This window comes from Hibiscus syriacus, unplaced genomic scaffold (assembly GCF_006381635.1).
Source record: "Hibiscus syriacus cultivar Baekdansim isolate YM2019G1 unplaced genomic scaffold, ASM638163v2 tig00000764_pilon, whole genome shotgun sequence".
Taxonomy (NCBI): Eukaryota; Viridiplantae; Streptophyta; class Magnoliopsida; order Malvales; family Malvaceae; genus Hibiscus; species Hibiscus syriacus.
In genome coordinates this window covers 1,790,930-1,817,874 of record NW_024061820.1, presented here as the reverse complement: position 1 = coordinate 1,817,874, position 26,945 = coordinate 1,790,930, and the positions used below count along the sequence as shown (strand labels likewise).

At 32.9% G+C, this 26,945-nt stretch overlaps 2 protein-coding genes across 2 annotated transcripts; both read left to right on the top strand.

The window, feature by feature from the left end:
* The first annotated feature begins 5,101 nt into the window (after positions 1-5,101).
* Positions 5,102-6,984, top strand: LOC120216347. Its single transcript, XM_039213798.1, has 2 exons — positions 5,102-5,701; positions 6,713-6,984. The coding sequence occupies exons 1-2, from the start codon at positions 5,231-5,233 to the stop codon at positions 6,773-6,775; spliced, it is 534 nt and encodes a 177-aa protein (XP_039069729.1). The 5' UTR covers positions 5,102-5,230; the 3' UTR covers positions 6,776-6,984.
* Positions 6,985-10,267: 3,283 nt separating this feature from the next.
* LOC120214541 (protein PHYTOCHROME KINASE SUBSTRATE 4-like) lies at positions 10,268-11,618 on the top strand. The gene has a single exon (XM_039212426.1). The coding sequence runs from the start codon at positions 10,278-10,280 to the stop codon at positions 11,616-11,618; it is 1,341 nt and encodes a 446-aa protein (XP_039068357.1). The 5' UTR covers positions 10,268-10,277.
* The last annotated feature ends 15,327 nt before the right edge of the window (positions 11,619-26,945 follow it).

Here is a 26,945-nt window from a genome sequence, read left to right as displayed (position 1 = left end):
ATGAAAAATACAATAATTCAATACAAATTATTGGTTTAGTTTATATAAAATAGTAAAGTTTTGAATAAAACTAAATTATAAAATTTTAAACAGAAAGACTTAAAAGTTTGAAACCACGATTTATATATATAAGATTAAAATGAATGGTAAGAATTATTGAAATCATTGTATGTAGATGAACTATAATTGCAATAGGTGAATAGGCTTAAAAGTTTGAAAATAATTAAATTTGATTTACTATTATGAAAAATAAAACAACTCAATCTAAATTACAATATATATATATATATATATATAAATAATGGTTAGAAAATAATAATAATAATAATAATAATAATAATAATTTAAAAAATTATAGAGAAATTAAGTATAATTATATAAGTTATAATGTATAATAATTTGTATTTCTATTGTGTATTTATATTATATTTGTAAATTTGTACACTATTATTTATATTATAATTCAATTATCGTTTTCAGTCAAGGTAATTACAAAATCACTATTTATTATTTACATTGTAACACCCCCAACCCGTATCCGACCCGGATACGAGTCCGAAGTGTCACATTGACTTTTCAAACCTTGACTCTTAAGAAAAATCCCGGGAAATTTAAAACTTTATTTTTTTTTCAAAATAAAGACTTTATCAGAGTGCTCGTACTTAATGACTTATTACATGCCAACACTTTATACATAACCAAATACATACTTTGTCAAATATTTCTGATCTGATCTTTTGGTAAGGAAAACTAACCTGTCTTGCTCCGCATCACTCCTTACTCTTCTCGAAACCTACGTGTGAAACAATCACACGCTAAGTCGGAGACTTAGTGAGGCATAACAACTTATAATGCACTTTAAAACATATATTGATACATGCCTGTTCTGTTCTATCATGTTATAGCAATTCCATGCATTTTTCATATCGTATAAAATCATATCAGATTAATTGCAGTAAATACATACATACACATAATTCATCATTAACAGTTTATCATATAATCACATACTTTTTCAATCAAACACTATACACACACAACATCATATCATTTCTATAGCATTTATCATACCACTAACTTATATTTGTTCATATCTCTGGATTAGCCCATGTACATATGTGAGAACTATCGATATGTGAGTCTATAGAGGTTGTGCACTATGCTGTCACCACAGCTCGTATAAATGCACCGAAGTGCCCCGTAGAATTGCACCGTAGTGCCATATAATGATGTCCATAAGGACCACATAGAATTCTTTAAGAATCATATACATATGCTAGGGATCAAGTATGTGTCTTTCCAGACTTCACACATGTTCCAAAGAATATACATATGTCCCTAAGAACCGCGTAGAATTGCACCGTAGTGCCATATAATAATGTCCATAAGGACCACATAGAATTCTTTAAGAATCATATACATATGCTAGGGATCAAGTATGTGTCTTTCCAGACTTCACACATGTTCCAAAGAATATACATATGTCCCTAAGAACCGCGTAGACCCTCGACTCTTGGCATGCCAACTATACCCCTAGCTCTCATGACACATAACATGGGCGTTATCATTTATTTCATTTCAAATATTCACATAAACTTGTAATTCACTTTCACATATCACGTATCACATAGCTTCTTTTCATATGATCACATAGTCACGTAGTTCACTTACACGTAGATCATTTCCATATAATTCACATGTCACATATGTCATGTTTTCATATAATTTCTATCATTTCTCACCCAATCAACTGTATTCATGTAAACATACTTATCATATCTTGTTCACCTAAGATCATATACTTCATATAATATATCGAAACACTTAGAACATTTTCACGTAGCTTATAGTCATAAGTCTTATCTCATAACATATACTTGTTTTCACATATATATATTTCATATCATTTCTTATACCATCACATAATTCATTTAACATTCATAACATATTATGTAACATTATAATAGAAATACCTATAAGTCATATCACTTAGAGCACATATATACTTATAGTCACATTGCTTATATCTTAATCTTATGCCTTCTCTTAGACCTATATATATTCACATGTTCAGGTAATCCACCATTTCATCACCTAATTATATATTCATATAACTCATTTCATTTCATTTCATTTCATATCTATATATATATATATATATATATATATCCTCAAGATTTATCCTAATATAAATCATATAGCACTCTTATAATTCATATTCATATTCATCTATGTCAGACTTATAAACACATCTCACTTCTATTATTTCTATATATATATATAATCTAATCTGTTACTTAATTCAATTTCATATAACTCTTATAATCTTCTCATATAACTTCACAAATTTCTATCATTCAACCCATGTGTTATAGTTTTATTTAAACATATGAATCTTTCCCATCTAGCTTATCTTATATGTTCATCTTATCATTTATGTTCAAATCTCCTAGTTAGTGTACTATTCTCACTTCATCCTATAGATCAATATTATCCAGCTTATTTCACTTATCATATAATAATATAATTATATTTTACTATGATCACATAGTTTATATCTCATATAATTCATAACCTTTCTTATGTAATTACTTATACTTTATCATCTAACACATAAAAGAACATATCGATCCATATAATCAAGCATACATACATGCATATTCAACTCATGCCTTTAATCATGCATTCATGTGTAACACTTCAGGAAATAGACTCATCGCAAGTCTTATTCCCATCGCACATCATATACTATTGAATATGCACTCACCTGGCCTCACTAGTCAATTCCCAATCTCTTATCTTTCCCTTGATCGATCTTACTTGCCAAACGTTCCGGAATTGCTTTATGCGTAGAATCTACATAAATGTACATTTCGAGACAACCATTAGATACCTACACCTTGTAATTGGATACTAGCAACTTAAACGAACTTATTAAACCCATATTCCCAATTTTCCTTTAGGGGGAATCGGTTCCCCCTATGGGGGTATCGGTTCCCCCATGACATACTGGAAATTCTTGTTCGTTTGAAGGGGTATCGGTTCCCCTTGAATGGGTACCGATTCCCCTTGCCCAGAAATCATATTTTCAACCCGAAAATTACTTCATTTCCTCTCAAACACTTCATATATCATCCCATTTTCATTCTTAACTCTAGTACACATACTTAAACCAATCTATATTCATTTATTTCATCTTAAACCTCAAAATCCTATATTCCATACGAGATTCAAAAATCATACCAAATTTTCAATGTGTTCTAATTCCAATTCTAACACTTTATACTTCTTAATTAGATTGATGACAAGTCAAATTCATCCTTAGAATTTCAAAAACCTTTCTATATCAAAACTTCATTTCTAATCTCTTAATAGAAATTCCTTTCTAATTCTCCCTTCTTGATGTTTTAAGTTTATACAAGCTTTCCTTAAGCTTATATAACCCCCAAAGATTCAAAACCAACTTATAAATTCTAGAAATTAACAGTTAAAAATCAAACTTACCTTTAAGCTGGGCTACGAGAAGAAGAAGAGAGCAAGAAGAAGGCTTCCAGAACTCTCCCAAAACCCACGTATATCACCTGTATTTAAAGGAAATACAAAATATCCTTTAATCTGAAAAGACTAAATTACCCCTTTAATTATCCATCTATGCTATTCAATCCATCATCAAAATTCTTTACTTAAATCCCAACACTTTTAACTTATTTCAAAATTGAACACACAGTTTCCAAAATTTACATTTTAGTCACTGATCCGGCTTTTGGGGATGTTACATACATAATCTAATTTAACAGTCTATACCATATATTTAAATGTGTCCCCACCTCCTCAATCTATTTTTTGTTTTGAATAAAACAAAATTCATTAAAACTCTTTGTCAAATTATAGTAAGGCAAAAATCAAATGAGAACGAAATAAACCAAGTAGGAATCGATTCTTTTATTCGACTTAAAAAAACAGCAGGTCTTGCCACTTATCCCAATTTTAAGTCCAAAAATTCAGTGACTATTTTGTAAATATTTTATTTTAGAAGTCATAGGCTAAATCAACATCCAGGACTTAAAATTATAATTTCAAAAGGTTTCTTAAGAGACCAAAACCAGATAAAACGGTCTTTTTTTGGGAGATTGATTCTTTTGGTGGAACCATCTTTTTTTCTTGTAGTAGCTATTAGATCGATCCATTCACATGAAGGATCAATCATTTCCATAGGATCATGCATTTTAAGGATCATTCAAGAACCTACTTTAGTCATCAAAATCAACATGTTAAACATATAATTTATGTTTTGCATCAATCAAACAACACTTAATCATACTTGTTTTAAATATGTACACAATTTTTTCAAATTAATTTTGAATGTATTGAATATGTATTAATAATAATTTGTATAGTTTCTAACTGAAATTTCATCATAATTTTTTCTTTGATATTTAGAAAGATTATATTTATATTTTTTTTCTCATGAATTATCATTATTATAAATTTATGTAAATAAAAAAAATTAGGGTAAAGTATAGTAATGGTCACTGAGCTTTTCTAAAGCTTTCATTCAGGCCCCTCAACTTTTAAAACTTGTAATATAATCCCCCAATATTTAGTCTGTTTGCAATATGGTCCCTCAACATTTAGTCCATTTGCAATATGGTCCCCGACGTAACTATTGGGGGCCATATTACAAACGGACTAAATATTGGGAGACTGTATTGTAAGTTTTAAAAGTTGAGGGACCTAAATGAAAACTTTAGAAAAGTTCAGTGACCATTACTATACTTTACTCTATTTTTAAATGTGTGATGTTTTTGTAAAATGCTTCGGGTTGTTTAAAACAGCATGGCAAACATATTGAACATGGAAGAGATTTAGTCCTATCCATTTAAAACAAATATACCACGTGCCTTAATCTTAGACGTTAAAACAAAAATATGCCACGTGTCTTGATCCTATTAAACACTGGATAGAGATGGACAAAAGCTACAGTGATGGGAGCCCAACCCGTAAATTGGAGGAATATTTTTTTCCACGCGTTAAAACGCTCGTAATTGGCGCGTGCTTAACATCTTCACGAAACAGCCCGATAAAATCCAAACCCTTGTAAAGTAACCGTTCCTTGTAGTTTCCGCTTTTCTTCAACCTTAAATCAGCCGAAACATCACCGGCAATCCAAGAAACACACAAAAAAATTAATTTTTTGAGGGGAAAAAGAGGGAGGAAATAAACCTCAATCATGGGAATTACAATTTTCTCTCCGTTCCCCACTGTTTTCCTAATTTTATTTCTTCATTTTCTCACCGCCCAGTCATCATCCCCTCCTTCAATCTACGACCATTTGAAACACAACGGCCTCCCTGTGGGTATCTTCCCAAAGGGTGTGACAGATTTTTCAATTGATCCCGAGACGAACCGTTTCCAAGTGAACCTAACCCAACCCTGCAACTCCGACTCCCAGATCCAATTCCATTACGATTTCAACATCACCGGAATCTTATCTTCCCGGAAGATCGCGAATTTGTCCGGTATGTCCCAGCAGGAGCTGTTCCTATGGTTTCCCGTTATTAACATACGTGTCGATGATCCAGAATCCGGTTTGATCAACTTCGATGTCGGCGTCGTTGATAAACAGTTCTCCTTGTCCTTGTTCGAGAACCCCCTTGATTGCACCGCTGTTGATCCTAATGATTCCTTCTCGAATTATCAGGTTGATTCTGCATAAAGATTTTACCTCGCTTATATTTCTCACTTTTACATGATATTTCCTTTCCTTAATGTGCATTTCAGAGGTTAGAGACTGGTCACATTCATTTTATTATTTTAATTATTTTCTTTAACTGGTGTGAGTGCATTTTTTATTACAAATGAAATGTAAAAGAGCTACATTGAAAGTCGAAAGACATAACAGAAATAATTGGCGGCTTATAAAATAAAAATCATGTATTTTGTTACTTAAGAAATATAATATTCTTAATCATCTGAAATTGCCATTTTCTCTTCTATGCGTTTCATTAGTCTAGCAGAATGAAGTTCTTCCTATTACTTGCTTAACTGTGTGCTCCATGAATTTTTACCAATTATTATGTCATTTCCTTACATTTGTCCTACAGTCTGTCCATGTTAGTCTTTGAAAATTTTGGTTCTTGGACATGTTGAAGCATTGTCATTTCTTTACCATGGGTAAGTGTTTTTATATCCGAGCTTGATAATATCCTAATTCCCAAGTTCTTTTAAGCTGTGTAATTTTATTTTCTTGAAAAGTTTAGTGCCTGCAACAAATCTTAATTTGGTTTTATTTTAGCTCCTAGCTAATTGTGTTGAAAATCTTTTATATTTTCAGAGTTCCTTGTTTAATGGATTCTGATTAGTGAGAATAATGATTTCACTATGAATTTGTCTTTATGGTTGGCTGATTCGAATGATTCTTGTTTTTCGTTTCATCAAACTCGTATTAACTGTAATGTTTGAGGAACAATAATCAATGTATGCAATTCTTTTGATGCTGCATATAAACAGAACTTTATACCTAAAATTTATGGAATCCAATTTTCTGAAATATGCATCCAGATACGCATGCACACATGTTAAAGTTTTTTGGATTAATAAAAATTAAATATTTCCTTATTGAGCATGCAAGTTTCATTTGCTCTTTTAAGATAATAAGATGGATTATATTGTCCTTGCCTCTGTATGTTCTTACACTGTCTCTACAATACAGGAACCATCCATGTTACGTGGAACTGAAACTGTTGAAGAGCACAAGCTGAGGGCCACATCATAGACTCTGAAGGCATAAATATTAGTATATTAAAGTTTGAAGGTGGTTGTTACACGTGTGAGTGTCTATTCTCATGTAAAGACTCACTCTTCAAGAGTATATTTTGATGGGTCATGGGCTTCCAGTTGACTCGCCATGTTATTCTGATTATTCAAGCGAATGTATCTTGTCATAGTAAGAATAACATGTTCGGCTTCCAGTTGTTTGGCGTTTGTTTGGCTTTGGTTTGCTTATTTAATGTTTGTAGAAATTGTTGCCGCTTGTTGTCTTGAATCACTGGACATACAAATGTACTAAGCTTGTGTTGTGCTCTGTAAATGGAAGTGACTCTTTCTACTTGTTTTGTTCTTAACTATGGCTACATAATTGAATCCATTTAGTGATCTCAGTACTTATAGGGATTGTTATTCCTGAATTATAGTAATTCTGTCTACGCGGTGTGTAAAGGCAGGGCCGGCCCAGGACATGTGCCACATGGGCCTGGGCACAGGGCATCATATTTAAGGGGGCATCATTCTAATATTTTGACTTCCCAGTTATTACCTCTTTTGCTTCTACTAGACACGACGACGCTCATTTTACTTGTAAAATTGAATCCGAGATTGAGTTGTTTTCAGTTTCCGGTTGTTCGAGATCCTTCGCACTATTCTCTGATTTACTTCGTGTTTAGATGCATTTCTGTTTTTCCGGTTCTCGCAGGTCAGCTTTCTATAATTTATGTAGTGAGACAAATTTCTTGGATCTACTTGGTTGATCTATCCAGTCCTCTTCGAAATTCCCTCCTTTGTCTATTATATAATTCCCATTATTTATGGATTTTAAAGATATTATGGGTTTTTGTTGAATTCATTAAATATCTTATTGTATGATCGGGATTTTTCTTATTTGAGTTTTGTTTAAATCAGGGTTTTATTTTTAAAATTTCAATATGAATTTCCTGTTTGGTCTTACTGTCTTAGCATTGAATCGAAATTCCCTCCTTTGTATATTTTTAAATGTTTAAGGAATCTGGAATGTGCTTCAATGTTTTTTATTTTGGGGCTGTTTGTACAAAGAATCATGTTCACTTTGAAGATTTTGGAAATGGTATTAGTTTGTTCTTGCCTAATGGTTTTAAGTTAGCCATTTGGTTCGATCGGGTGGGGCTTAAACCGGTTCTTGTTTTTGGAAAACGAAATGCAGTAGTCCGTATGTCATTTGATTTTATTTTTTGAAACGAGGCTTGACTAGTGAGTGCAGAATTTTAACATGCAGCAAATTATAGTTATGAAACCCAATTATTTTTCAACCAACCGGACCCAAAGATTAAAAGCAAATATAAAAGCGACGGGTTCATAAATAATTCAGACAAGCGTGAGGCCTGTGGGGATGAATGTTTGCAAATGTTTGCAAGTGCTTTCTGGATCTTGGATCATGAGATTGCATTTTCTGTTTTGCTAGTAGCCTAGCAGTAGATAGCTTTCATGTTTAATTTATCTTCTTTTATTTTCGTTCGATACATTTTTTAGAGTGATTCATTTTGATTATTTTGATTTCATCATTAATTTTTCAGATCAGTTGATTGTGAGAAAGAACAACTCAACAATATAAACTTCGGTCACAGGTCAGGTTGTATCTTTCTTTGCTAATATACATGTTTTATTGTTTATTTGCTACTATATTTGTTTTATTGATTACTTTTAAATATATTACCTCGAAAACAACCATCGGATGCCCAAAATAGAAAACGAAAAAAAGAACAAAAAATAGCTAATTCTTTACATGGGTCTTTAGATAGATTTATTGTTAGACCGGTTAAACATTCTAATAATTCGATTTTTGAAGCACGATAACTTAAGATAGATTGAACGAATTAGCAATTCTAAGCATCGAAAGTCAATTTTTACAAAGTCTTGATTATCATAAAATAATAGAGGTTTCTGCTTCAAAAAATGCACGAAGACATCATTTTAGGTGATATTTGTAGCATTGTATGTTTTGGTTTGTATTAGCATTGATATTGTTTGACGATAATTTTTATTACATTTTTGTTTTAAAAAAAATTATATTTTGTCTATTATACGTTACAAGTATAGGGGCATAAAATTATTATCTCGCACAGGGTATTAAAACTCATTGGACCTACCTATGTAAAGGGAATGTTGTTTTTCCTAAATGATCCAAGTTTTATCAGGGTAACCTGAATTTATTCGAATTTAAAATTGGGCACATATACTATATTATAAACATATTAGAATCTTCATAAGACAGCTCTCGAAATACCTAATTTTTTGTTCTCATTTTTTTCTTTGATGAAGCACATCATATGACTTGACCTTTACAGTCTAGATGCAAAGATTTAGAAGCACAGCTCCCGAAATCAGTGATGCTTCTAAAAGATGTTGGATAAAGCTACCAACTCGTCTTTGCACATTCATATGCTGAAATGTTGCTGCCAGTTGCCGGAAATTGGGTTCCACAAAGCACACCAAAATGATAGGATGCCATGTGATTCATCAATTTAATATATTTATCCTCCAATTGTTTACTATTTATTATAAATTATTAGGATATGATTTTGATATTATAATTCACAAAAAAATGTAATTTACATGAGCGTAGAATGATTATATTTTATGTGTTTATATTTTCAATTTTAATACCGTAAATACATTTAAACAATTTGGTGTACTTAAAACGATAAATACACGTGTTTGTAGACTGCAATGCATAGGATAAATTTATTTATTTAAATATTTCTGCATTAAATTATAACCTAACAATAATTTTATTAATCATCAAATAATTAATACTATAATAAAATATTTATGTTGATTTAAAACGATACATATATAATTATTGCGACATTTATAAACACCGCAGAGAATATAACTACGAAAAAGAGATGCCGTTTTACATAACATCCTAAAATATGACGACGTTTCTAATAACATACGGTGTCGTTTCCATATTTATTTTAAACATAGCGTCTTTTTATAGGGGGAAAAAGCATTAAACAAACGTCACCATATACCGTACTTTGTGGTGATCATGTCTATAAGCGTGGTTATCGTTTAATAACAAATTAATAATCAAAATCTGAATGAACAAAGCATGAAACATAGGTATGAGATTAGAGAAGTGCAGAGCATAGAAAACTCAATCAAGGAATACCATGAAAAAACAAGACTCTACATATCGGACAGTTGCTGTGGCGAATATGCACAATTATTTTCCATGGGATGCTGGGAACTCTGATGGTTGTGAATTATCTGCTCACTGCCATTGTCTACTTCTCTCAAATCTTGTGGTCGTGGATAAATGATAAAATCCGGGGATGTAGATTTCCTCATTTGGTATTCTATTTTCACTGCTGGAATGAGACTATGTATGCAATTATTACGTATGAATGATTGATATTTTGGACAAATTAAACCTCTACATATACCTGCGAAATGTAGAGGCAGTTCCACTCTCAGATATCCATTCATTCTTTTCTTTTCTTTAGACCTCTGATTGGTTGGAGATGATGATGGAAAATCCAAGAGTGATGAAAATGATGAATGGTGTCCAAGTATCTGCAGACGAGGATACGGAGATTAGTATCTTTGATGTCAAAAAGTATTTCAACGAAAGCAACAGCGAGCCACGAGTGTCCACGCTTGATATACCCAATCTGCTTCATGTTTCATCAGATAATTCTGCCTTGCCCTTGCCCTTGGCCGGTAGATTTTCCTCTGCTTCTGACGGGTATGGTTATGGGATGACATACCGACTTCGTTCCTTCCACGCAACACCAACGCCGTCATCGGAGGCTAGCTGGAATAGCCAGACTGGTTTGTTGTCAAACCCCACTGGTGCCATTGCAGTTTCTATGATCACGACCGATGACAGGAGAAAAAGGTCTGGTAAAAAACGATGGCTCTGGCGACCATGTTGCCCCTGCTCGGGAAAGAAATCCGTTCAAGTCGAGACCAAAGCACCGTTGAGTTTGAACCCAAAACTCAAGGAAGACGATGATGATCAGAAACGGCAGGAAATACCCGTCATACAACTAACCAGCAGCAACCTTCACAGTATCTCAGAAGAAAATCATGAGTTTCATTCAAGCTCAGAACAGCGTGTGGTGGCAACAACAACAAGAGTTTCAGGGACTGCTCCTGCTGGCTTTACGTTTCCAATACTTAACCAACAACCAAAACCATCCACCGTTAAAATGTCAGTGAAAAGAGCTATTAGTTCCGATCTTGTTATTGATCATGAAGATCCACCTCGACAGTCGTTGGATGTGTTCCAACCACCTAGGAAACTTGTGTCGAGAATAACCGTAGCAGACGATGATGTCGCAAGCGATACTAGCTCGGACCTGTTCGAAATCGAGAGCTTATCCACAACCACCCAGTGCCAGACCACCGCGTCGACATACCAAATGTACAAGCGTCGAGATTCGTTGGACGAGGCCTTGCATTATAACACAATGAGATCGATACCAGGTGGCTATAATAACGGGGCCACAGGGTTCAGCCTTGGGTGTCCGTATTCTCCGATGGTGACGGAGAGTTACGAGCCAAGTGAGGCGAGCATAGACTGGAGCGTGACGACGGCTGAAGGGTTCGAGAGAGGTTCGGTTGGGGTATCCGAAGCGGAGGAGAATATGCAGGGCATTGGGAATTACAATGGAGGTGGAAAGAAGAAAACAGGGGAATGGGGGTTGCTGAGCTGCCGAAGCCAGAAGGCGGTGAGCGTGGTGGGTCCAAACCCTGTCAAGTACGTGCCTCCTTGGGGACAGGAAGCTACTACTACGAAGCATGTGGGCAATGTCAACAATCCACGCCTTTCCCGTTTGTCCATACCTTTCTCGGCTTAACACCCCCCTCCTTTTTCCCCCTCCTGTAATTCTCCTATATTTCATGTGATTCTCTAGTTTTCATGCTCTTGTACGTAAAGTGCCCACGTTGTCGTGTATTTTCCTATTTACTGTTAATCTTTTGAGCTCTTTAATGCTTTATTGTTAGATCAATTATATTTCATTACTCTCTCTGATACGTAAGCCCTGGATGGGCCTATCCTCTAAGAATTTTTTTTTATACGGAACATCTGCTTTAGTCTTCAAAGTCAAAGACTATTCGTCTTCTCATCTATCATTTATGTGGTAGGAATTATCCTTGGACCCATAAAATCAGTTAACGGACAGAAACACCCCTTCTCATACACTGTTCAATAGGTTCTCATCAAATATCCCAAGCACTATATCGTCTTTTCACATCCCAAAATGAAAACTTCCCATCTCTCAATGTCACCCCCTCTCCCTAATCCTGCACCTCTCATCCTTCCTACCAAAATTCCACTATCTGACCAAAATATCCTCAACATTCAAATATAATTCATGATTCGGAAGGGTAAAACAGTATTCACGCTACAACTATATGTAAAATACAGTCACTCCCTTGTTCCGCCGTCCGCAAGTGCACCCAATTGATTTCTTCTTTCAATTTTTTTCTCAAAAATGTCGCTCACCCAATCCGCCGGCCCCGTTCTTCTCCGTCACTGTCATGCGCGGCGGTACACCACATCGTTGCCTCCTGTAGCGTTTATCCAACTTCAAATTCCTTTTTATTAAGATCATCGTCGTTAAAGACTGTTACATCCATTTCGGGATCTAAGAACAATAAGGTAAAAGGCGCTGTTGGAAAGGTGAGGTCGAGCTTGGAGGCGGCCGGAGGAACGGTGGGACAGGTGACGGATGTTACAAAGGACAATTTCTAGCCCATCGTTAATGCCCCCGGGGATAAAACCGTCGTCCTCGATATGTACACTCAATAGTACGTATACAAATTACACATACTTATACCTAATATACCGTATGCTGACGTAATCGGTTAATTTGTTAGTTACTAATAGTGTGATGTAAGAATCTAGTTAAGGTCGTATTTGCTGTTTGTTCGTAATTTTTTGTCTAATTTATTTTAAATGTTAGGAAATTTATTGAAAGTTCAGTTTGATCCTTCCTTTACAATATGCTTTTATATAAATTAAAATGGACATAATTTGTTTATTTGATGGTTTAACTATGCCCCCAACCCAAACATATGAAATTTACTCGTATTTCCAATCGTGATCTGTCTGGTTAAGAAGTAAATTGGAAGAAAAAAATGTGGAATATGAAAAAAGGTACGAATTTGTTCAAGGTTATAATGTATGTGTACGTGTATATATATATATATATATATATATATATATATATATATATATATATATATATGTATATATATGTATTTTGGCGAAATCCACTTGTAATTTTGCCGTCAACTATAATAAATTCTTATTTTTTTACCCGTGATTTTTTCCTTGTAGAATTTTCCTGGCAAACGTGTATATTCTTTTTTGTGATAGTGTTTGTTTATTCATCGTAATCGTCTCGATTATTGGAACATTTCCAGCTTACCACTAGAAAATAATTATTTGTGTAGTAACAGATTTTCGCTCGGGTACGAAATTTTACTTGACGAGAAAGATAAGGTGAATAAATAAATGACTTTTATTTAAAGAAATGTTTTGGGAGTCGCCTTTGGCCTTTTGGATTAGGTAGGTCGAATACCTAAAAATCATATTTTAAAAGAGTTTTTAAAAAAACATTAGTTAAAAGATAAACTGGTTTGCGTTTAACTAAAAATTCGTTCTTTTTAATAAAAAAAAAGATTCGTGGTCAGTTACGTTTGGGAAAGGATTAGCACCCCACAACGTCCAAAATCGGTCTCTATCGATTATAAATTATTTCTAATAATAGAATATAAGAATTTGAATATAAATTTAATTTATAATCTTTTCATATTCAATCGGATAATTATAAAAAAGAAAAATATTAAAATAATTTTTATGAATTATAAATAAAGTATTTATTTATTTAAAAATATTAGAAAAGGACATTTAGTTGCTTTAAGAGAGACTCTTTCTTTAATATTAATAAATAAATACATATTAATAAGAATATAATAATTTTTAAAAAAAATAATAAAAACGAAGTAAATATATATATATATATATATATTTATAAGCAGGATATTTATTTATTTTTAAAATACCAGAATATGAAGTCTAGTTATTTTAAGAGCGCCCTTTCTTAATATTTAAAAATAAATAAATATTATTATTTAATTAATTTATGAAATTAATTAAATAATACTTATTAATCTTTCATATATATATATATACATATATTAATATGACTAAAATTAAATAAATATAAAATGAAGAAAAATATAATAATTTGAATAAAACTAAAATAACTATATATATATATATATATATATATATATATATATATTTGTTTTTATAAATGCAATATTTATTTATTTAAAAATATCGGAATGGAGCTTTTAGTTAATTTAAGACAACCTTATCTTAATATTTTAAAATAAATAAATATTATTATTTAACTAAATATATTTTTATATGCTAAAATAAATAATATTTAAAGTATTAAATTAAACATATTGAAAATAAATTACAAATAAATAATAAACAAATAGAATAAAATTTCACTAAAATGACCAAAATAAAATGAATTAAAAGCTTATAGTATTAAAATATAAATTATCTAAATTAATAGACATAATTCAAATTATTATAAAAATATAATTACTAATAGTGCCATTAGCCCTTAATTATTAATCGATGATTAAAATAATATTTATTAAAATTAAAAGGACTAATTATGATATTTACCCTAAAATATTAAATATACTGGCAAGGACTAAATTATAAATCAAATAAAATTGGAAGACCGAATTAAAATGCTCAATAATTGATTTTAGTGGCTATAATGAAAAGTTATAAATTCGAAGGTCTGTGAGTATAATTAACCCAGTTTTTGAAATTACAGATACACCCTTCCCCAAAACGACGTTGTTTGGGGAGGGGTATATAAAACCCATATCAGACCCTTTTAGGGCCATTTTTACCCATTTTCTGGTTTTGCTTCTCTTGTTTTCTCTCGTCGGAGGAGAAAACCGACCATCGCTGGCCACCGTTCCCAGCATCGATCGCCGTCGCCGGCCACCGTCGTCAGTGGCCGTAAAATTTCAAAATCCCCCAAAATAAAGATCGAAACATCCTAAAGACGATTCCAATGTTCTTTTTCCCTAAAAAAACCCTGAAATTACCTAGATCTACATAAATATCCTCGGTATTTCGGTTGCTTTTGGCGACGCGGTGAGGCCCGTTGTATCTCCGGTGACAGTGTAGTCTTCTCGGTAAGCTTCTTTTTTTTTTCTCTTTTGCTGGTTGTTGGTTGTTTTCTGCCTCCGTTGTGTCTTGCCGTCGGTATCTTGTTGTCTCCGTTCTTGCTTGTTGTCGATGATCTTTTTTTTCTTTGCAGGTTCGGTGGTGGCTTTTATAGCCACCACATTGTTCTATTCGGACCAGTCCAAAGGGGGAAACTTCGGTGAGTCACCAAAGCTATGCTGGTGACTCACCATAGGGAAGCGATGTGGACGATTGGCCTAGCGTTGGGGAGCTTTTGCAATGGTAGTGTCGTGGCAGTAGCGTCGACAGTGAGGTGGTGGCGTTTGGTTGAGATAGGGTTTAGAAACCCTAACTATATTAGGGTTTAGGTCCTACTGGGCCATCTGAGTTGGGCCTGGAATTGTAATCGGGCCTCGGGTTTATTGTAAAATGGGCTTCGGGTTTATTTGTAATTATTTATAATAAAAAATAATAATATATAATAATAATAATAATTTTAAAATGAAAAAATTAGTGTCTACAACTACCCCTATTTGCTCATTCTTGTGTTAACAAGAATAGAGCAAAGACAAAAAGACAATAATTTTTCATTTGATTTCTATTGATTAGGATGGAAATATTGAAAACATTCTGCCCAGAGGTCTTAAGAATGGCCCAGAGGACTTAAAAAACATCTTGCGATGTATGTCTTACAGATGACCCAAAGGCTTTAAATATCAAAAAGCTCCCGAAGGCTTTTTGAAAACATCTTGCACTGTAGGTCTTATGGATGTCCCTGAGGTCTTATCATCTTGCACTGTAGGTCTTACAGATGACCCAGAGGCTTTAAATATCAAAAAGCTCCTGAAGGCTTTCTGAAAACATCCTGCACTGTAGGTCTTATGGATGACCCTGAGGTCTTATCATCTTGCACTGTAGGTCTTACAGATGACCCGGAGGCTTTAAATATCAAAAAGTTTCCGAAGGCTTTTTGAAAACATCATGCACTATAGGTCTTATGGATGTGAGAAATAGTTTACTAAGTAAGAAACTTTGGAAATCGTTTTCTTACTATTCAACAATTTCATTTTCAGAAAAAAATTAAATGAGAAACTTTGGAAATCATTTTCTCATTGAAATAACGTGTTGATTGGGTAACATGCCCCATTTCAAAATAATGTTTCTTCTATGGATTGTGTCCATCTATTCTTCAGATATTTGCGTGATTTCTACATTTGAGGTTTTGAATTCTACCTTCTTCTTGTAAGGTATTTTGCATCATGAATCTTCTTTTTCATACGAAGATCTGAAAAAAAAACCTTATGTTTGAATGCAATCAAATGTATTAATGTAATGCATTTTCTATTGTGCAAATGATGTTCTTATGAATACATAAATGTTGATGCAATCTTTATGTGACTTCAAAGTGGCGAACTCGATCATCCTTCACTTGATCATTTATTTCCAGGGTTTTCTGCATATATCAGTGTGCAACTTATGCTATCAAGCTTGCATTTCTGAAGAACCATCTGATCAACTTGTATATTTGTGTTTTCTTTATTTGCATTAAAGTCTCAGAATAAATGTTTCATTTAAGGAACTCTCGTCGTAATTAGAATTATGAAATTGATGTCCCATTTTTGTCTTTAATAACATCGGTTTTCTTCATCTGAACTTGTGTAGAAATCCAATAAAGTTTTCATCTTTGAAAAGATAATTTATTATCTTTGAAGAGAGAATCTATCATCTTTGAATAATGTAGATGTAGATATGCTAAACTCAGCAGAGATTAATTAAGAGAGTATCGTCTGTTCTGATTTAACTCTTGAAACACATCACAAGGAGGATTTATCCCAATTCCTTTCATGTCTCCACATCTAATCAAATCTCGAATAAGGCAACTTGGACCATATCATGTCGAGATGTTTAACAACAACCTGTCGTTCAATCTTAGTTGATTCCACTAGTTTCTTGTTATTAAAATTTCAGCTCCCTTTCTGTGGAAAGAAATCTTAATCATATCTAACTTCTAACCTTAGGGTTGAAGAAGACAGACTTTATCTTGGATCAATAAATGGAAACCATATGATCACAACATTGGTTCAGCACCATAATCACTGGTTCATAAAACATTTGACAACACATTCATCCAGCTGTGGATTCTGTATAAATGTTTGTAAAACAATTGACAACACATTCATCCTTTCCTGTGGCTTCTACTGATCTTGAGTCAGGGAAGCTCTTTCATAGTGTTCATAACTTTTGTATGATGTCACAAGACCATTTTAGAACAAAACTCAGTTGGAATACAAATGGGATGTTGGTGTGTTTCATGACCAAAAAGTTGGTCAAATTCACAAAATACGCTAGTACCGAATTGAATAAGAAATACCAACTGATCTTGATATCATCTCGGGAAAGGGCTAGTGTGATACCGATCACGTTTTCTTCCATAATGAATGTTGTAGAAAGTAGAAACACATCCGCTATAGGAGCCATGTACAGAAAGAGGTCCATGGAATTCTTGCTGTTGTAGATGAAATGCACATGATAAAACCAAATAGATGAAAACTTAATTCAGCCTAGCTGGCAATGATAACCCCAGTAACAACGAGAATAAGGGTAATATACATAAGCCAAGTCTCACTCTTTAATGTCATCAAGTAAGCGAAAACTGTTGTGAAAACATATTCGTAGTCCCAACAGCATGATTGAAACTCACCGCCAGGAACCTCAAAGAAATATTCCCAATCATCACCGACACACAAAATACCAAATTCAAAGTCGAGATCTTGAGGAACTGAACCCTGGATCGAATTATCTGTATGGGGACCATCTTTATCCATGCAACCGTGATGTAGCTTAACGAAGAACATGCTTTCATGTGACACATGGTTAAGAAGATTAGGTATTTTAAACCATACTTACTGAGTAAATATTTGTTCAACAACATGATCCTAATGTAACTGCCTAATGAACAAAGCAATTTATGTATAGTCAGCTCTACTGTCACTATTTCACCATTTTCGTTCTTCATTCCCTTATGTCTTATTGGAAATATTTGCTCAAAGAAATGATCTTGATACAGGATGATATGGGCCTTCAGCATGCCCCAACATTTACAGATACAAGCGTTCAAAATGCGTCAATATTCCTGATTCTTATTGAAATGAGCTTTTAGTATGTCCCATCATATTCTTCTTGTTGATGTGAGCTTTCAAAATGCCTCAACGTTTTTTTTCATACTGATGTGAGCCTTCAAAATGCCCCACATGGATCTATCTGAAGTGGTCTTAAAAATTCCCCAACATTTGCTGATACTGATGTTAAAAATGCGTTCAACACTACTTCTTGCTGAGATGAGCCTCCAAGAATGCCCAAATATACATATTGCTATGAGCCTTCAAAAATTCCTCACATGGATCATTTCTGTTTGAATTAGGCATTCAAAATGCCCTAACATTCTATTTCTGGTTGAAATGGGCTTTCAAGATGTCCCACATGGATCTGTATAAATTGGGCCTTCAAAATGCCCCCAACATTCTAAACTGTAAGGTTTACTCTTAATGTTTGTTTGATTTGAACCTCATGATCCCTAAAAGGTCCAATTTTGCAAATTAACTGTTATGGGTACTTGTGGCTTTATTCGTGCTCCAATATGTTAATCTTGAATGCTCTCATTTTGGTGTCACAAAATAGTAGTGTTGTTTAGTAACTTAAAGATTTTTCCTGTTGTTGCCATAATCATTTAAGAAGTGATCAATCCTTCTGACAAAAATGTCTGAGATATGTGCCTCTTCTGAATGAGGTGATCATTTTCTTGATCTGGAGGGATCTAGTCATACAGAGTGATATAAATCACTTGGTAATCCATTACAGGTCGACACAGTGGCTTATCATCTTTCGGTCTTAAGAGACATATTCCCCAGGGGTATCAATGTCCTGTCTATTTTCTCTAGGATTTGTGCTGCAGAGGTTTCCTTTTACCGGCTTGTCATACCTTTTAAAGCAGATGTGCAAGAACTGAATGGTGATCAGTTGGAGCAATTGATGAGATGCGCAAGAACTGAATGGTGATCTGTTGGAGCAATTGATGAGTAGATTTAGCAAATTCAATCTTGTTGTCGGTGGCATCCCGTGTAACAACCTAACTGGAAGAAATAAACATCATCAGGATGAACTAAAAGATTTTTGTTGGTGTCTTTTCTTGCAATGATTGCTGCAATAATTGCCTTCTTTGTTGCTCCAAGATAAGCACGGCCATATCCCACTCTTCCCGAAATATGGAAAAGTATAGTTGATAGTAAAATTGGTTATCTCTACTTTTGGAATCCTGTAACCAATGTTACCCAATATGAAAGGTTTATAAGTGTAGAATCTGTTCTAATGTCAAATTTAAGTTCAACAATCTTCTGAAGGACATAATGGATATAATATTGACAAAGAATATTATCGACATGGAAGAAGTAGAAAAGATGTATCAAGACTTGAGCCAGCAACACGGTATAACCAGAGTGCAGGTGGTGGACTTGTTCATTCCTATAATACACCTAATTAGATTTATGGCTCTGTGATTTGAGAATATGTTAGGACATGGATTGGTGGATGGGGGAAGTATCTTGTCTGGTGATGCTTATTGCCATCAGCATGAGATAAGTGTCCCTTTTAAATAGGGTAATGGCTAATAATGTCACATGAGATCGTTACAAGTTCAATTCTCCAGACTTTTTGGACTCTCAGACCATTTGCTTTCAAGAATGTTTCGTCATTCTGGCATCACTTATTCTTTTTCTCCAATAGAGGTAGAATAGGCAATCAACTTTCTTCAAGGATCTTCCTCATTTTAGACTGTCCTGTTTGAAAATGTTTTTTCTCCTTTCTATATCAAAGAATAAAAGAATTTCGTAAAGTATTATTTCTTACAGGTTCACAATGGAATCAAATCATAAAACATGAGTTTAATGAATATCAAATAAATCAACTATACTTTTAAATAAAAAAATCATAGTCCTATGGCAAGTGTCAAAATTATAAATTGATTTAAAGTATATGTAGATTCTAGTAAAGTAAGGTTTATCAGGTTGATCCAGCATATATGTCACTTTGAGCTTCTACTAACTTAAAGAAGTGGTTGATATGCTCATCTCAGAGAGATACTTCTTGATTCCAGAATCTCAAGAACGTCTTTGGGATGTGTGGTGTTTCATCAAGAGCTTAAGATCGTCTCTTATGTTGTTGTTGCACCATTCAATATTCGAGTCGCTTTTTCAGGTTTTTGGCTCAAATCCTCATTTGGTTTCAAAACGTTATTTAGAAATTTTACGTCTTAAACCCCCATTTTATCATTTTCATATCATGCATTAAAGATTTTAAAAAACAATTTTGCAAATAAATCAATCCTGAAAGGCGGAATGAAATATGAAGATAGTCTATTTCACATAGAAATCCATGTATGATTAGAATGAACTTTTCAGGCATGTAACGTAGGCCAGGACTCATGGTTATGAAAGAAAGGGATAAAAAAGCACAAACAAGCGTTTAAGGGTAATTGAACCAAGTATCAATTCATTCTGATGCCTTCAATCTTGCCTTGCTTGACTTAGATCTGCTTTGCTACTCGTCTTTCATCATTTCTTTTTATGGATCCCTTTAGACTGTCAATTTTTTAGTTCATTTCCATTTTCTTATATTTCCTGCTCTTTTTGTTGAATATGAATCTTTGAACTAATTGCACTTGATCAACCTTGTAGCTTGAGGATTAATGAGTCACCCATCTTGATTCAATTTTTTTTCTTTTTTCTTTTTTCGTCTTTTTCATCTCTTTTTTCTCTTTTTTCTTTTTTTCATTTTTCTGATGAATGAGTATAGGACTTCAATTGCTTTGAGCACCTCTTTTTCTTTTTTGCATTTCAGAAATTCTTTCGTTATTCTTGAATATATTGATCTTCAAGTACTTTGTATTTGATCTACCTTGTGGTATCTTAATATTTCTGACTTTATTTCACCATGACTTACTTCTGTAGCAAAATCTGCGAGCAGATATCCTTCATCTTTACCCCCCAGTGTGGAGGATGATCCTAAATCAGAAGAAAAATATTATAGGCTCAAAAGGGGACAACAAGGGATATATTTTTCTCCTTTTACGAAGGATAAATGAAACAAAGTCGTTCATCATTTCATACATAGATCTCTGTAAAAAGAGGTACCCCAAGGGGATGAATATTCAGGATTAACATTTATTTACATGAAAACGATATAATTAATGCATGATATAATTATTTAAATCTATCCCCTTATTTTTTTTCTTCTTGCTTCGAGTATGCCCTAATTACTCGAAATTCTCTTCGACATATTGATCCATGATGCCTCATCTCGTCTCTTCTTGTAGTAAGATTTACGGATAATTGAAAGTTCGGTTCTTTTGAGGTCTTTTGGTTTTACCAGTACGACGATTTTGTAACTGGAAGGAAAAAATGTGTGACTTTTGAAGTCGTGTATATGGTGGAATGTTATAAACCAATCAACTCTGGCCAAGAAGATAAACATTTGGATTTGGTGTCTCAAAAACAGGTAGAGACATTACTTTAGAGTCTCAAATATTTGTGGGGTGGGATTTGGTTTTGGTAAGGACAAAAAATTGGCGTTGGATAAGATATGGAAGGTATAATTTTACCACTTGCCAAAGATCTATAATTCTTGAAAAAGAATATTTAATCTACTTGATACTAAAAAATTTCAAGATTAAAATTTAATTCCTTGCTCATAACCATAAAAGCAACAAAAATTTATTTATCACAACAGGGCAGAGAAATGAACAAAAAACATGTTCAAACAAGATGTTAAAAATAGAAAAGTACTATAGTGGTAGATAACAACTTCCACTTGTTTATTTATCTTGCTTTATCATTTCTCGAATGTTGGGTATGTACTTGACCTAAGATTTTCATCCTTATTTCCCCCCCATTTCTTGATCATTTCTTGTGTCAAGACTCCCTTGTCAACGAGCATCTCTATTTCTTTTAACAGTAGCCTACAATTACCCGTGGAATACCCAAATGCCCCCAAGTGGAAATCACAAACACCATCTTGATCATAACTATGAGCAGACGAGTTTGGTGGCATTTTCATTGGTCTTGGTGTGATGTATTGACCTTTAATCAAATGAGAGTACAAGTTTGAAATAGAAGTTTGGAACACCTCCAAAGTATTTCTTGATCGTGTGACTTTCTTTGGTCGATCCGAACAACTACTTGCTCTTTTTGTTTTGCAGTTGCGGGGACTCTGGATGCGACATTCATTCACATCATCAGCTTTCGTTTTTTAATCCTTTGGGTTTCTGGATGTGACTTTTAATTTTCCTTTGTTGATCACATTTTCAATTAATTCTCCATTTATCAATAAATTCTCGAATTCCTTCGTCGGATTTTCCAACATTAACTCGAAGAAAGGAGCAGGAAGGGAATCGTGAAACATATGTGATATCTCTTATTCTAACATAGGAGGTTGAACTTGTGCTACCATTCCTCTCCATCTTAAGGCATACTTCTAAAACCCTTCATTGGCTTCCATTTTTACTCCTTGAAGATCCATACGTGTTGGAGCTAAGTCTTTAATATACCGATATTGTCCCAAAAATGCATCAGCTAGATCAACCCATCTCTTGATCTGTTCTTGGGTCAACTGATTATACCATACTACTGTTGGCCCAACGAGGCTATCATGGAAAGAGTGAATTAACAAATTATCATAACTTAAATATACTTCAATTTTCTACAAAACATTATAAGTTGGATTAGGGGACAACTGGTGCCATCATATTTCTCAAAGTCTAACATTTTGAATTCATGGGGAATAACCAAATCTGGAACCAGGCTGAGCTCTCTTGCTTCTAATTCTTTGTGAGAGGCACTAACATCTTTCATATTTTTGATTGCTTTATCCACCTTCTTGAATCTCTCCTCATATTGTGAATAATTAATGAGGTTATTCTTTGGGTTCGATTGGGATGCCCCAGGGTATGTTATCATTCTCGACTATTCAATCTGATAGCATGGTTGCTCTTTAGCAATTATCTCTTCATTTCTTGTATCATAATGTAACCCTGTCAATTGTTTTGGCCACTGATCTTGTAATCCCACATAAGATTGCTCCATTATTTTCATGACGATGGTAAAGTAATATGAATGAATGTTCTTGATTTTACTGTTACAAAACCTTTCATGAATTATTTACATGCTTTTATAACCAATGGATATAACAATACTTAAATAAAACTATAATGTAAATGCGAAAATGTAAAAAAAAAAAAGGAAAATAAGAATGTAAATTGTGCAATGCAAAGATGCAAATATAAAATGAAAATGTAAATGAAAAATATAAAAATGCAAAAGCAAACATAAAAAATGCAAATGTAATGAAAAAAATACGAATGCAAAATGCAAATACAACAAAGGTGTTAATCAAGAGTGATCATCTTAAAATAGATTTCATTGAACACAAAAGTTTCGGTACATCAAACAAAACTTTACATGTAGGGGATAACTTTCACTCCTAATTTCTCTATTTCCCTTAAAAGCCAAATTAACTTCAACTCATGCTCAGGTGTGGAGTTATCAATCTCTTTAATTCTCTCGTGAAGCCAGCTAAGTCTACCAGCTTATGAGCAACATTGTTTGCTTGAGTAACAACTTCCTTCATGATATTGTCTTTTTCCTTCATTTTCTGTATCAATTCTCAGAGTATTAAACAATGTTGTTCATTTTTTCTTGTGAGAGAATCTTTATGTTCAAGAAGTTCTCGTATAAGATCCCTATAATCATCTAAACATTTCTTCAATATCCTATTCTTAGCTCTAGTGGCTTTTAATTCAGCATCAATCTCATGTTGATGGATCTGATATGATGATTCCATGTTGGTCATAACACTATTCAACATTTGATTTTTGACTTGACATTTTTCGAATTCAATGACAGAGGTATTGCGTCTTTCTTCTGCAACTCTTAAATCATGAGAAAACTTCTTGGCTCGACCTTCATGTATTTACAGTTCTTTTTCAGTTTGGTGACCCCTGTTACCCACTCTTCTGGGGTGTTTCCTATGCCAGTATTTTGAAAGGCTTGACTGACCTTCTGGAAATCTTCATGCATGGTTTCCATTTTGGTGCTCAATTTATCGTTTTCAATCTTTAAATGACGTATTTGAGCCTCAGACCTCAGCAAATCTTCTTCCTTCTGGACGACCTTATTGATACTCTTACCTTTGAAAACTTTTGGTATTAATCTAACAGGACATTCAGTTACCAAACTAAGTCGATCATTTATCATAAACTGTAAGATTCCATGATCCAAAAGACTTTGGACTTGACGTTTGAAGGCAAGACAATTCTCAATGGTATGACATTGAGCTCCAGCATGATATTCACAATAAACGTTGATGTCATACCAATTCGGATATGGAGGTTGGAACGGTTTTATATAGTATGAAAACACTTATCGCGCTTCAAGTAGCTTCTCATATAACTCTTTATATGATATAGGGATAACATCAAAATGAGAACTGTCATTTGTCTTAGATTGAATCTGAATTTTAGACGTCGGGAGCAGACTAAACTTTGACGATTTTAGATTACATGATTTCTTCTCATTTCTGGGAGCTTTTAGAGTTGTCACCATTTCCTGGGTATCTTCAGGCAACTTGTGAATACGAATAATGATTGTCTGTAATTTCTCAAATTGATTAGGATCATAAGTCCCTTGTATATATGAGATTGTAGGATTATATTCATTGAACTCTCTCTCTCTCTCTCTCTTTTTGTGCAGAAATCTCTTTTCCTTTGGCCAAAACAGATATTCTAACCATATTCTTGGACATATGCTCTCTTATTTCTCGTAACTTCTTTTGTTCTTCAATGGGTATACGATCTTTGGGTGCATAGTCCTTCTCTATCCTTAGAATTTCTTCAGGATGCATTTCCCTAGCTGCGTCATAGTTTGTTTGATCATAAAGTTTTTTGTCCATTTATGAAAACTTTCCAATTTGATGTCCACTCTCAAATTAACACCTTCTGGTTATGACATTATCATGAATGCAAACAAAAGAAATCAATATAAACAAGTTAAAGCAAAATAAAATGTATAAAAAATAAAAAAATAAAATGAGAAAAATAAAATGGTTAGTACCAATTAATGGAAATGAGAGATCCTATCTATCATTGTATAAATCCTAACCTCATGTTTTCTAGTTCCATGCTTTGTTTGGAAAAATTAACCTAACCGCGTGATTTCTATTTCACAGGCATTTATTTAGAAAAGAATGAAATCAAATAAATTAAAAGCTATAGCTTATTTCTCCTTTGTGTACATCTACGGACAGGGTTTCAGTATTGTCTTAGATCAGGAGAATTTCTAGGGTTTATTATATGCATGGTTTTAGTTCTAGGAGTAAAGGTACTGGAACTGTCCTTGTTGATGCCCCCTTAGGCTGCCAAATCCTCAATCCTAGTCCATTACAGAATTAAGCGGATCGAGTTCAATTCGAGGGGACACATTTCCCTATGCCTGACACGAAGAATAAATTCTCACAAAGATATATGATATATGAACCCCAAAAGTTACTTGCTAGGTATGACACAGAGAATAAATTCTCACGAATGCATCGCTTTCACTCTCACTTAAAAGGGAAAAGAGCTCGGGTATAGAGCTTATGTTTATGCAATGCAAGTGTTGTATGTGAGGAGAAATTTTCACAGAAAAATTAATATCTAAAAAGCAATAACATACAATAGTATAAAATAAATTGAAAGAAATAAAAAAGAATCATAAATTAAATAAATCTAAATTCTCAATTTCTAATTATAGAGACAATATATAATCAACTTAGGTTTGACCAGGTCCCCAATGGAGTCGCCAAGATGTCGTAACCGTTTTTCGCCCAAGCACAAAATTTTACTTGGCGGGAAAAATAAGGTGAATAAATAAATGGTTTTTATTTAAAGAAATGTTTTGGGAGTCACCATCGGCCTTTTGGCTTAAGTAGGTCGAATACCTAAAAATCATCTTTTAAAAGAGTTTTTAAGAAAACATCAGTTAAAAGATAAACTGGTATGCGTTTAACTAAAAATTCGTTCTTTTTAATAATAAAAAGGGATTCGTGGTCGGTTACGTTTAAGGAATGATTAGCACCCCCACAACACCCAAAATTGGTCCCTGTCGATTATAAACTATTTCTAATAATAGAATTTAAGAATTCGATTATAAATTTAATTTATGATCTTTTCATATTCAATCGGATAATTATAAAAAAGGAAAATATTAAAATAATTTTTATGAATTATAAATAAAGTATTTATTTATTTAAAAATATTAGAAAATGGCATATATTTGCTTTAAGACATCCCCTTTCTTTAATATTAATAAACAAATACATATTAATAAGAATATAATATTTTTTCTTAAAAATAATAAAACGAAGTATATATATATATATATATATATATATATATATATATATATATATATATATATATATATATATACAGGATATTTATTTATTTTTAAAATACTAGAATAGGACATCTAGTTATTTTAAGACCGCCCTTTCTTAATATTTAAAAATAAATAAATATTATTATTTAATTAATTTATGAAATTAATTAAATAATACTTATTAATCTTTCATATATATATATATATACATATATTAATATGACTAAAATTAAATAAATATAAAATAAAGAAAAATATAATAATTTGAATAAAACTAAAATAACTATATATATATATATATATATATATATATATATATATTTGTTTTTATAAATAAAATATTTATTTATTTAAAAATATCAGAATATAGCTTCTAGTTAATTTAAGATAACCATATCTTAATATTTTAAAATAAATAAATATTATTAATTAACTAAATATATTTTTATATGCTAAAATAAATAATATTTAAAGTATTAAATTAAACA

Coding starts and splice junctions, on each gene's coding strand:
- LOC120214541 (XM_039212426.1), top strand. CDS start 10,278: ATGATGATGGAAAATCCAAGAGTGATGAAAATGATGAATGGTGTCCAA.
- LOC120216347 (XM_039213798.1), top strand. CDS start 5,231: ATGGGAATTACAATTTTCTCTCCGTTCCCCACTGTTTTCCTAATTTTA. Junction 5,702..6,712: donor ATTCCTTCTCGAATTATCAG/GTTGATTCTGCA, acceptor TCTACAATACAG/GAACCATCCATGTTACGTGG.